The 12,195-nt window shown below is 53.5% G+C and overlaps 1 protein-coding gene across 5 annotated transcripts in view; it reads right to left on the minus strand.

The window, feature by feature from the left end:
* Positions 1 to 119: 119 nt before the first annotated feature.
* CAMKK2 (calcium/calmodulin dependent protein kinase kinase 2) overlaps positions 120 to 12,195 on the minus strand; it is a 49,340-nt gene continuing 37,264 nt past the window's right edge. The window contains exons 14-17 of one of the 5 annotated variants that reach the window (XM_046024397.1): positions 11,183 to 11,311; positions 6,582 to 6,682; positions 6,014 to 6,056; positions 120 to 2,908 (exon numbers count right to left, since the gene is read on the minus strand). In XM_046024397.1, the coding sequence (XP_045880353.1) occupies positions 2,885 to 2,908; positions 6,014 to 6,056; positions 6,582 to 6,682; positions 11,183 to 11,311 (297 nt within the window). In that variant the 3' untranslated portion in view covers positions 120 to 2,884. Of the gene's footprint in view, positions 3,222 to 6,013; positions 6,057 to 6,581; positions 6,683 to 11,182; positions 11,312 to 12,195 lie in introns of all 5 variants that reach the window. The other 4 variants (XM_046024394.1, XM_046024395.1, XM_046024396.1 and 1 more) reach the window with 4 other exon arrangements.

A 12,195-nucleotide genomic window follows, 5' to 3' on the forward strand; every position in this document is an offset into this window, starting at 1 on the left:
GCCCTGACCTGGGCAACTGAGCTCACATTCAGCCTAAGGAAGAAAAACACACGTAAGGACGGATGTCCTACAGACATCTGTAAACAATGACCAACAAAAATACCTCCAAAGGCCCAGGCTTTGCACCGTTTTGCTGTCTGTTTATTTCAAGTTTACAGAGAAGCTTAAACATCTGTGGAAAAACACCAAAGGCTTATTTTTCTCTTAAATTCATGTACTTTTAAGTGATAAATACACAGTATTTAACTTTGTACACCTGATAAAAGGAAAATGCATAGTAGAAAGGATCAGGAATAAAACAGAAGCATCGGGCATTAAATCAGACACAGAATAGAAAAGTCAGCAGTCCCACGAAACTCAGCCCAGAAAGCTGCAGAGAGATGGGAACCGACGACCTTGAAACCTTCTCTAGCACCTTGGAAGCAAGTGGAGGTCATGGTTCCTCCCCCCAGCAATGCAAAGCTCTCCTTTGGAAGATGAGAGCAATAGTTTGAGCCCATGCATCTAAATGCTCAGGGATTTGCCTCCTCGTTTCAGAAGGGCTTTGAGGATGGGAGCCCTAACTCACGGGAAAGGACAGACCCCTGGGCAGACAGCCTCTCCAGCCCCCAGGGCCAACAAGGGGCTAGCTACGGCTTTCTGGAAGCCCCTGGTAAGCCTGTGGAAGAGGCGGGAGAAGTGGAACAGGATAGAGGAAGATGGGGCAAGACCTTGTGCAGGCCCCAAGTTGCTTACACTGAATTGGTCCCACAGATGAGCCAACAATGGAAGAAACTGATAGGGAATTCTTTTTGCTAACCTGGTGAAGCTGCCCGTGATGGCTTCTCCCCTTTCCTGACAGACCCAGCTTCCCAAAAACCAAAGTTTGTGCTCCAGGAGAATGGTAACCCTACCACTGTGTGGTACAGCCCTCTGCTTATACTTTTTGGGGGGAGCACTTTCTCTGCACAGCTTTCTTTGGTGTTTCTTTGGAGAGGAGAAAAAAAAAAGTTATGAGCCCACCCACCGAAAGAGCTGGCATTCCGCATGCGGAATCTTACGTGGGGAGCTCTGCGGTGGAAGAAAATGGTCTTGCCCGATGCAGCTGTGTAAACAGGAGTTCTGCAGAGAGCTTGCTGCCCACCCAGCCCGGGCGAGCCGCTCAGCCAGGCCGGAGTCCACACAGACAGGCTGGGACCAAGGACAGGTTGACTTGAACTACTGCAAGGTGCTGACTGCAAACTAACCAGACCCCATCTGCTCCCAGAAGGGGCGGCACCCACAAACACAAACACACGCAGGAACGCGAGAGGAAGGACCAGGTTACAAAAAGCAAGCAAGCAGGGCAGACAACCCTTCCTCCGACGGTCATCTCTGCTCTTGGAAACCAGCATTCCCTAATTCTGTACTGTCTGTACGACAGCAAGAAAAGTCTGTCTAAATGACAGTCAAGAGCTCACGAAGGTCTGTGGAAGCCAAGAACACCCAGGTTCCACGAGTGCGCTGGGCAGCAGGGGCACGAGGCCTCGCTCCTCTGTCTCTGCAAGAAGTCGTCCTACTAGCGATGATCAGACAGAAACTACAGGAAAACATGTCCTCTGAGCCCAGTTACCAACACCATTTCCCCCAAGCCAGAGACCAACAAAACACCGGGAATCTCCCAGGCCGAAGGCCTTCCTGTTTTCCGCCCCCTTGAACTCCCCACTCAGCCATGTGTGGCTCTGGAAGAAGTCACACTTGAACTGCAGTGAGAATTCCCAGTATGAGTCGGAAACCAAAAGGTGAGCCTTTTCTGTCCGGGCTTTTGGCTTACAAAACAGAACTCCCTGTGCCAAGCCCTGGTTCTCCTGGACCCTGAGGACTGCTCTGCGTTTCCACAATCTTCTCTACAGGGTCTCCCAGAGTTCTCGTGTGGATCCTCACAGAGCTTTGCCAGTAAGGATGATCATCTTTGTTTCCGTTGAAGCAGAGTATTTCCTCACTGGCCCTCCAGAAACTAAGTGTTTCACTGACAGCAACAATCAGCTAGTAATTGAGAAAACAAAACTTCAGCGGTCTCTAGGATACACAGGTTACAAACAGGCCAAGCTGCGTATTAATATACAGGCACAGATTTCATTGGCTCTAACTCAGATGACAAGCCTGAAGCCGTGGAAAGAATCCTGGAAGCTCTAAATGATCTCTGAACTGCTCTAGAGTTCAGTCTAGTTAGAGAATCGAAAATATTTTGTTTACTCGTAAGCCATGTAATGTACATGGAAGTGTAGGATTTCACCCTGAAGTTTTTGTCCTTTAACGAGAGACTGACCAGAGCTCAGTATTTCAGAAACCCGCTGTGAGTGGCTATCAGCCCTTTAGGTGAAACTCCCCCCCCACCCCGCCCCCCAGCTACCATGGAACGCCCTTCCAGGGGTAGAAAATCCCCTTTGTGAAGCAACTAAGCTTCAAGCCCTTTCCCTTTTCCAGACTACAACTCTACCCATAAAAAAAATCTAAAGTCCTTCTTACAAATAAGGTGCATCGAAGCTCCCAGCAGCTCCTGAGGGCCAGCCCGGCCCTGACCCCATGAGCCTCCAGTCCTGGAAGGGGCCATGGGCTTGGAGTCTGGGGCTTTCGGGGTTTGCAGGAGGAGTCACACCCCCTCTTCCTCTCCCTTTCAAACACAGCAACTAACTCTGTGGTCTCAGCCCACACCGCCAGAGTTCCCTGCCAGTTTTTTCATGATTTTCAAACCCCACACACATTCACTTGGTATTCTCTGACATGATTCTGAGTTCACAATGAAGGATTTTTGGCATAAAAACGTTTTAAAAAGCAATTGTCCCAAAATGCATGTGGCTTTGGGTCTGCAACTCCTCACACCCGCCCGTTCAGCCAGCCAGCGGCCAAGGTCGATGTCATGGAGTCAAGTCTTTTTTTTTTTTGTCCCCTTTAAAACAACAAAGGAAGAAAAACAAAACAAAACAAAAACACCAGAGATGACGGTCAAGGCTCTACACACGTGCTGGGTTTCCGTAGGACATGCTGCTATGGAAACGCAGGGTGCAGCCTGCATGCGAGGTCGCGCGTCCGGGCAGCTACTCCATCGCCTGGTCGGGCCGCAGAGGATGCATGCGAGCGCAGGGGCCGGGGGCTGGGGCCCCCCAACTTTCGGCGCAGGGACCGCCTTTCACAAGAGCACTTCCTCCTCCCCCACGGGGGGCGGGTCGGGGCCCCGGAGGCTGTCTTCGCTGCCTTGCTTCCTGCTCACCGAACAGAAAACCCACGTTAAGGCAAGGCTGCCCCAGCCTGAACCTGTGTCTCCCACCTTCCCACACCACCTACAACGTCACTGACTTGGCTTTTCCTTTTAGAGTCTCTCCCCTTTTCTTGCCTATATGAGGGTTTCAAAGGAGACTTCGTATCCCCCTCTGTAAATGGAAAAGCAGCATCATTTGCTGAAAATAGAAAGGAACTATAAAAATAGATGCGAACCTATCTGTGTAACACCCAAAATCATCCCACGTGAGTAGGGCGCAGCCAGTGAGGGGGCCTGTTCCCGGAGATTTTTAGGTATCTTGATGTGTCTCCCCACCAGCCCCCACCCCAAGCTTCCTTCTTCAGGCTAAGGTTGAAGACTCTTCAGTCACCTGTAGGTGAACTTCCTGGGGGCACCTGGGTTTGGCCTGGCACAGAGCCAGCCTTTTGGAAATGGTGGTTAAGAGGACTGCCCCCTGCACACAGGCTCATGGGACACCTTGGATGGAGAGGGGGCCCTCCTCTTGGTGATGTGAGGAATCAGTGCAGAAGAGACCAATGAAGTGGGAGGAAAGGTGTCCCCATGTCCCTGAGAGGTCATATCCTGAAATGCCCCCAGCTAGACGTGCCTGGGAGGACAGACACAGGCTGAACTAAGGATCTGGAAAGAAATATCCCTGAGGAGAAGCCCAAATCACTTGGATCGGCCACCAACAATGGCCCCTTCTAAGGGAAGCCAGACTACTGTCTACTGTGTGTCCCTGGCCAGAAGGGAAACTCTGTCCTGGCACAATGGAAGAGAAAGGGTGACGTCTATACACTCCTAGGAAGAAACCCCTCTGTTTCAAGAGCAGGCTCACTGGCTTTTAGGTTTCTGCCAAAGAAGAGGGGGTCCAATCTCCCAGGGAGGAGAGCTGTTAACTAGATGTCCAATCCCGTCCTCGATTTCTGCCCTAGAAGTGCCTGCTTGGACCAGCGGGTGTAGTTGCAGGCAGCCAGCCGGCAGGCCTCGGGCCCAAGGCCTCCAACAACTGAGTAAGCCCTGGAACTCCAGAGTGCTGGGTCACTCAGACAAGCTGAGCACCCCACCAGCAGCCTAAGGGCAAGAGAAGTAATCCGCAGGTCTTGCTGGGACTGCGGGTGAGGGAATAAAGGGGTCGTCAAGCCCTTTGGGCCAATCTCTGGTACCTTGCGATTTTGAGCTCACTGAAGATAAACAGATGACCAACTAGCACACAGGCAGGAGGCAAATCCTACAACTTGAGACTGAGAAGAAAAAGTCCAGCCCGTTAGGCTCCATCACCCCGGGAGGCTCAAAGAGTAGTAGGCAGCAGGTAAGTGGGGAACCACCTGGCAGGAATGAGGCTTCTCAGGCTGCCGACGACTGGTCGATGGCTAACTGCCACTTTCCCTGATCCTAAACTGTCCCCTACAGGCCCCTGATCCTGCGCTGCGGCTGGCCAGTAAACTTCATCTCATGCATCAACTCCCACCACAAAGGAATGGCTGCGTGCTTGGATGTGAACACTTGTAGCAGCAGGCATTCGCAACAGCCAAAGTGGAGACAACGCCCATCACCTAACGAATGGAGAGGAGTACAAGGTGGTCTACCCGTACAACAAAATATCGTCTGGCCAGAAACAGGAAGGAAGCGCTGCTGCCTGCTACACCACAGATGAACCCCAGAGCATGATGCCGAGTGCGAGACGCCAGACACAAAAGCTCACACTGTACAGTTCCACTGACATGAAGTGTCTAGAACAGGGCAACTATACAGATAGAGAGAGCAGCTTAGTGGCCGCGGGAATGGGGAGTTGATGGTGACGGCTGGGAGACAGGATTTCTTCTGGGGCTAATAAAAATGTTCTAAAACTGATTGTGGTCTTAGTTGTACAAGTCTGTGAATATATTAAAAACCACTGAATCATGCCCTTCCAATGGGTGAAACTTACATATTATGTAAGTTACATGTCATATGTAAGTTATATGTCAATAAAACTGCTCTTAGAACATAGAAATGGTTTCCCAATTATAAAATTTTAAATGTCAAAAAAAAAAAATACATAGAAATGACTGCCTGGAGTTCCCAGTTGAGAACGAGGTAGTGAGTTGAGCTCAACAGAAGGAATCCTAGAATTTCTATCTTGCCACAGGCACTAGGGGGAAGAGAGGCCGCAGGGGTGCTAAATGTTTATCATTAGTCCACAGGGACAAAAACTCCCATCTGTCCTGGGAGATGCTGGTAATGCTGACAAGGCTGCGTGTTGAGAAGAGGGATGGCCAAAGGGAAAAGATTCAGATGCACCCGGGGGACACAGGACTCTTATACTAATTTGCAGCAGGCTGGAAGGGAAGTTATTTTCTAGGTCTTCCCCCATCAGAAAAGAAAGGGGTGGATACTGGAGAGCCCCAGAACACTGCATGCCTGATCTACGCTCTGACCACATGGCCCCAGGGCAGGAGCAGGCACGGGAGCCTGTGACATAGCTTCAATGCCACTGACGTGCCCGGAGCACATGTGGGTACCAGACTGGGTCATGAGACCTGGGTGAATTCACAGGCATTCCGGGTGGAGCGCCATGCACCCGCAGCCCCAGCCCACATGCATGACCCGCCGTCGGGTCCAAGCCCCTGGATGACCCTTGTTTTTGTCCTAGGTCCAGAGGCCCAAAAGGAGCCTGGGCACAGCAGCCCAAGCTGGAAGGACCCTCCGCCTGGGTGGGGAGGCCCCGTGCTCTGCAGCTGCCCCCGCCCCCAGGCTCCGGCAGAGGCTACAGCGCAGGCAGGCAGGCATTACCTTGGGCTCAGACAGGGACTCACACTCCCTGGTTGGTTTTTTGCTGGAATGGCCAGAGGGGAGGGAAAAGGGAAGTGAGAAGGGACACTTGGGACCTATGAGATGCCTTTCCCCCACCCCAGAGACACTCAGACCCCCAACACCAGCTTCCCAGAGCTGTTGCCAGGGGGATTTTGAGCAGGGTGCCCCTGCTGTGACACACAGGGTCACGTGGGTGAGAAAGGCCTTGCTCATCCCACCATGGAGCATGCATGCTTCTGGGCCACAAAAATTCTGACTCTTAAGAGGTCCCTCAGTTAAAGTGCAAGTCTCCCAGAGAAAGGCTGCAGCATGGGTTCACCATCCACAAAAGGTGGGCTGAGCCCAGGTGGGGCGGGGTGGTGGTGGTGGTGGTGGTGAAACCAAAGGCAGCTGCTCTGATTTCCCCATGTGAGCCTGGGAGACCTGGTCTAAGTCGTTCCAGACGCTTCAGCTCCAGGGACGGGCCCTGGGCAGAGTGCGCTGGGCAGGGCTGCCCTGTGTTCAGCCCCTAGTTCCCCATCCCAGAGGAAGGCAGGTGGCCACTCACGTGAGCAGGTTTCCAGGCGCCGACAATGAGCGCTCCTCCCGCCGGCTGCCCTCAAACGGGTTCCCAAAGGAGCGTTTCCGTATCATGGTCTTCACCAGGATCTGAAGGACAGAAGAGGAAGCTGGGCCACCCGGCGGAGACTCCAGGCAACAACCTCCCCTGCGCCACTCTACAAGAGCCATCTCCCTCTTCCTTTCTCTACCAGCCTCCCTGCCGCTCCCACGGCTTGTGGCTGGCGACAGGCCTTTGAGAGATCCCAGGCAGCATCCCTCCCACTGAGGACACAACAAAGCCATCACCACATCTGAGTAGTCCATGTCCAAAACCGTTCATTCTGACATACTGCTGTCTTAATCTTGTCTCAGTCTACCCGAGCCCGGGGGGGGGGGGGGGCATCTCTGTGCTCCAGGAGAGGCCAGTACTCTCCCTCTACTCTCCCTCCAGTAACTTGGCACTTGTCGCACACAAGCCATCACTACACCTGCTTCGTGGACCACCAACCTGTCTCATCTTCAAATCTGGGCCTTTATTTTCGGTGAAAACTATCTGACCACTCCAACGAGAAACCAACTGTTCTTTTCCAGGCCAAATTCAGGGGCTGCACTTCTCTTTAAACTGAAATAAGTGTCCCCCAATAGAACACTCACCATTTTAAAGTGTACAATGCAGTGATTTCTAGTATATTCACATCACCACCACCTAACTTCAGAACTTTCCATCACCCCAAAAAGACACCCAGTATATGCCCACCCCATTTCCCCTCCCCGTAGGCCCTGGCAACCACCGATCTGTGCTGTTTCTGTGGATTCGTCTATTCCGTGCATTTCATATAAATGGAAGCACACGGTGTACGGCCTTTCGTGTCTGGCTTCCCGCACTGAGCACCACGTTCTCAAGGCTCCTACGGCTGCAGCAAGTGTCGGTGCTTCCTTCCTCTTCGGGGCCAAATGATGTTCCTTTGTACAGATACACCTCCACTGGGGGACACATGGGCCGTTTCCGGTTTGGGGCTCTTGTGGCTAATGCTGCTCTGGACATTCGTGCACATGTTTTTGTGTGTGGACCTGTTTCCCACACAGTTTTCATTTCTCTTGGGTCTGTACCCGAGTGGAATTCCTGGATCATGTGATGACATTTAACATCTGAGGAACGGCCAGACTGCTACAGTGGTCACACCACACGAGGCTGCCTACTTCTCAGAGGGCTGCATTTGAGTAGAGGATGGGAGACACCTGACGGGGTGTAAGGAGCTGAAGAACACCCCAGGACACTGAAGGCGGCCAGCCCACAGGCTGTTGTGGTGTCAAGGAGAAGAGGCTGAGAGTTCCCAAAGGTCCATCCAAGTATGAAAGGCACTGGGGGCAGGCTGGTCCACTGCCAGTAGTGGGAACTTGCTCGTGGGCCCCCTCACCCACTCTAACACAGATGGGGTCCCCAGCCTGCTTGGCAGACCCCTGCCTGATCCCTTGGGAAAAGGTACATTCCCTCATCCCATCCCATGGCCCCTACTCAGCTTCCCTCCTCTGCCTCCCAGTCTTTCGCCTCACCCCTACTGATCTGACCCATCCTCTCCAAACCTCAGACCTGATTCCCTCATTCTCAGACAAAATCTTTCACCCACAGGACTCTGGAACTTATCCTGCCGCTGGCCAGAGGGCCAAGGATGACTCTGGAGCAAGGGAGTGAATGAGATCTTTTTGGTGATGCTTTTGGCCGCTGCATCCTCTGAAGGAATTTTCAAGGAAAAGACCTCAGCTTGAGAGGAGGCGGCCCCCAACCCCTCCAGCAGAGCATGGTGCCTCTTCAAGCAATTTTCCATGTTGACAGAGCTTCTGAATTATTTTGTGTGTCTGCTACTAAGAAGAAAATTAAGTATTCAGAAAAACACGGACAGCGGTGCCTGGGTGGCTCCGTCGGTTAAGTGTACCTTCAGCTCAGGTCATGATCTTGGGGTCCTGGGATCAAGCCCAGAGGTGAGTCTGCTTCTCCCTCTGCCCCCTCCCGCCGCTTGTGTGCACTCTCTCTCTCTCTAATAAATACATAAAATCTTAAAAAAAAAAACCAAAAAACAAAAAAAAACAGTGATGTTCCAAAAGGTGGAAACAGCCATCATCTCAAAAACAGATAAACGAAATGTGGCCTAGCCGTACAATGGCATGTTATTCAGCCAGGAAAAGGAACAGCACGCTCCAACACAGATGAACCTCAGAAACACCGCGCTGAGTAGAAGAAATCAGACACAGGAGACCACACACTGTGTGATTCCACTAACATGAAATGCCCAGGAGTGGCAAATCCAGAGACAGAAAACCAACCGGAGGTTGCCAGGGGCTGGCGGGGGAGGAAGAACAGAGTGACTGTTAATGGGTACAGGGTTTCTTGGGGTGAGGGGATGAAAATGTTTCAGAACCACAGAGGTGATGGTTGCCGGATATTGTAAATGTAATAAATGCCACTGTATTGCTCACTTTAAAACGGTTTGTTTTACAACACACAAGTTCTATGTCATTAAAAAAGAAAAAAAGAAAACCACTGACTTAGACCCCCTGGCAAGGCACTCCCGGTCCCTCCTGGCCAAGGTTGGTGTTCTGTGGTTCCAGAAGCATAGCAGCGCTTTCCTCCTCTATGCCTCTGCAGGTGTTGCTCCCCGCCCCACTCCCTGTCCCCCCACAAGACCACCTGTCCTGCCCCTCCCTATGGCCTTGTCAACTTTCCCAGCCCTCAGGACCCTGCAGAAGAGGCTTTTCCTCGCCCTCCTCTGCATGGGCCTGTCACCATGTGACAGCAAAGGAGGGTGATTTTTTTTCCCTCCATCTTTCTTACGAGGCCAGGAGCCCCACAAGAAGATCTCTGTAACCTTGTGCCTGGCACACTCTGGGTGTGTGGACCTGGACCTCCCCACCTCAGCCCCTCAGATGGCTGCAGCAGCCCCCATTTCCTCCCTGGTGCCCACATTCCATTTTCCACGTGGGGTCTTTCCAAGGCCAACTCTGATGGGGCTACTCCCCCTATTTAAACCCTGCAGGTGCTCCCCACCCCTCCTGGGACCAAGATCTAAATCTCTGCTGTGGCCTCAGGTCTTGGGTGGTCTGGCCCCACCTCCTGCCCGGATTCATGTCACCATCCTCCCACCTTCCTTGCCCTGCCTCAGTGGCCCTGGCTTTCTTGAAGCTTCTTGTGGGCCAAGCTTCCTCCAGGCAGAGGATCACTACGTTTGCTCTCCCCTCTGACAGAAACACCCTTTACCCAATACCACCGCAGCCAGTAACACCCTGCCATCCACTCAGTATGTATTCACTTCTTCCAGGACTTCTCCAACCCAGCACCTTGGCCACATCCCCCTCTCAGGATTCCATGGCCCCCCTTAGGTATACCCCTTGCAGCCCCTGTGTTTTGTTGGTTCTTTGCCCAGCATCCGCCTCTCCAAGATGGCAGGCACACCGTGTTGGCTTTGCTCATCCCTGGAACCCCTGCTCCCAGACCTCTAGGAACATCCTGAGCCTAGAACAAAATAACCTGTGGTGGGCACCTGGGTCTGACACCAGCTGCCTCCCCCACTGTGGGTGCAGGACATGGGTGCACGGGGTGGATGAGAAAGACTGAGTGAGTGTGGGTGAGTTTTAACGTGAAGGTCATGCACAGGCCCCAGGTGGGGCAGGAGGAGGGAGATGTAAATGGATGCCCCACCACGGGGGCTCAGGTGTTGGAAGAAGGAGAGAGAAAAGTGTGTGGGGAAGCAGGAGGGAGAAGTGCAAAGCTGGGAGAGAAGGAGCCAGCACTTGGGCTCCTAACGGGGCAGTCACCTGAGGCCAGACACTGTGTCTTTGTGGAAAGTCTCACCAGTTCCTCCCAGAACTGGTGAGGGCCCTGCCTGCCTGCTGGAGCCAGCGGTAGCCAAACACACCCCAGGTTTTTCATGGTGGCCTTAGTGGGGCGGCCAACTGGACTCTGCCGCCTGGACCCCAGGCCCTTGAAAGTCCTAGTCTCCTTCCTGGAGCCAGGTGCCCTCCTGGGTAGGGGACTGGCAAGTGAATGATTCCCAGAGTCTCCAAGGTTAGGCTTGAGGACTCCATGTTCTGATCCTTTTTCCTAGGTCAGGACCCAAACACAAGGCCATAAAAGCACATGAATTGGGAGCCCCTGCCCCTAGCCCTGGGAGCTGCCCGCATGGCAGATGTGAGGCAGGCTAAGCCATCCACTTGGGAGGCCGAAGATCCAGCCAGGTGGGAATTCCATCTTAGAGACCTCGGCTCCAGCTCCCACCCTTGGCACCTGCCCTGGTCCTTCTCCTCACCCTGCCATACTCTGAAAGCAGGAATTCCAGAAAGAGCAGTAGGACCTTTGGAAAGGAGTTACCCCTCCCTATAGTCACAAAGAATCTGCCTGTAGACAGAACTAAAACTACAAGATGCAGGGGTCTCCTGGCCTGATGTGTGACTAAGGCCCGAAGCCTGGAGGCTGTGAGTCAGGGACAGACCCAGCCATCCCCTGACTCTCAGGCCCAGCGTCTGCTTCTTAGCTGCCCGCCTGTGTCCCGGCCCGTCCTTGCCGGCCCGCCTCACGCTGTCCCTGTTCTCGGTCAGTGGTTCGTCCCGCCTTACCACGGTTGCCAGGCTGGGAATGTGTTTGACTGAATTCTCGACCTCCTCTTCGGTCACTTCGACCAGCGTGCAGTTCTCGTCCTCCGATGGCAACGGCTCCGCCCCATGCCTCGTGACCCAGGGGTGCAGCTTCAACGAATGACAGGAGGGGTGAGGGGCAGGCAACTGGCTCCCAGAGGCCAGAGGGCGACACCAAGGCCCTGCCAGTGAGCGGAGCCAGGGAGGGAATGCGCGAGGGCAGAAGTGGCAGCCTGAGGTCAGGCATGCAAGAGAGCTAGCAAGCCAGGCAGAGGGTGGCGGTGAGCAAGATGCAAGGAAACGTGGAAAAGATGGAGAGACAGAGAATGGGAGGGAGCCACCAGGCCGGGATGTGCGCCGGACTGCATTCTCCATCTGGCCCAGGTCTTGGCAGAAGTGACCAGAATTTGACATCTGCCTTGTATGGTTGCCCAAGGAGCACCCATCACCCCTCAGCAACTTCCCCTGATGCCCCTGGAAGGCTCTGCTCAGAGCAAGCAGACCCTCCCCATTTCACAGAAGGGGAAAGAGAGGCTTGGGAGGCACAGTGAGACCAGTTAGAAGGACATAATCAGGAGAGGACCTGGGCGGGGATCTTCCCCACCCCGCCACCACCCCTGGGGTCCAAGTCCTTATCTGTAGCCATTTGGCCTCCTCCTCCTCAAATCCTAGTTCGCTAGATTCCTAGGAGCTCCTGAAGCAAACCTTTGGATTTCTTAGAGTCAGATGTGTGCATGTGGCATTGGTCAGGGTGTAGGGGATGCACAGGGCTCTCTCCTAACAGTGCTTTCTGCAAAAGGATGGAATTCAGCAGGCCAGGGACACGGTGTCAAACTGCTCACTAATTTCCTCCCATCCCCACTGAGATTTCTCAAAGGGACGGGCAGGGCCAAGGAAAGATCTAGGACCTTGGCAGCCAGGGTGTGGAGCACACAGAGACCCCAGTCTGGTCTGGTCCAGGGAGGGTGAATGTCATCAGCCCAAGCCAACTGGAG

This window comes from Meles meles, chromosome 12, assembly GCF_922984935.1.
Source record: "Meles meles chromosome 12, mMelMel3.1 paternal haplotype, whole genome shotgun sequence".
NCBI lineage: Eukaryota > Metazoa > Chordata > Mammalia > Carnivora > Mustelidae > Meles > Meles meles.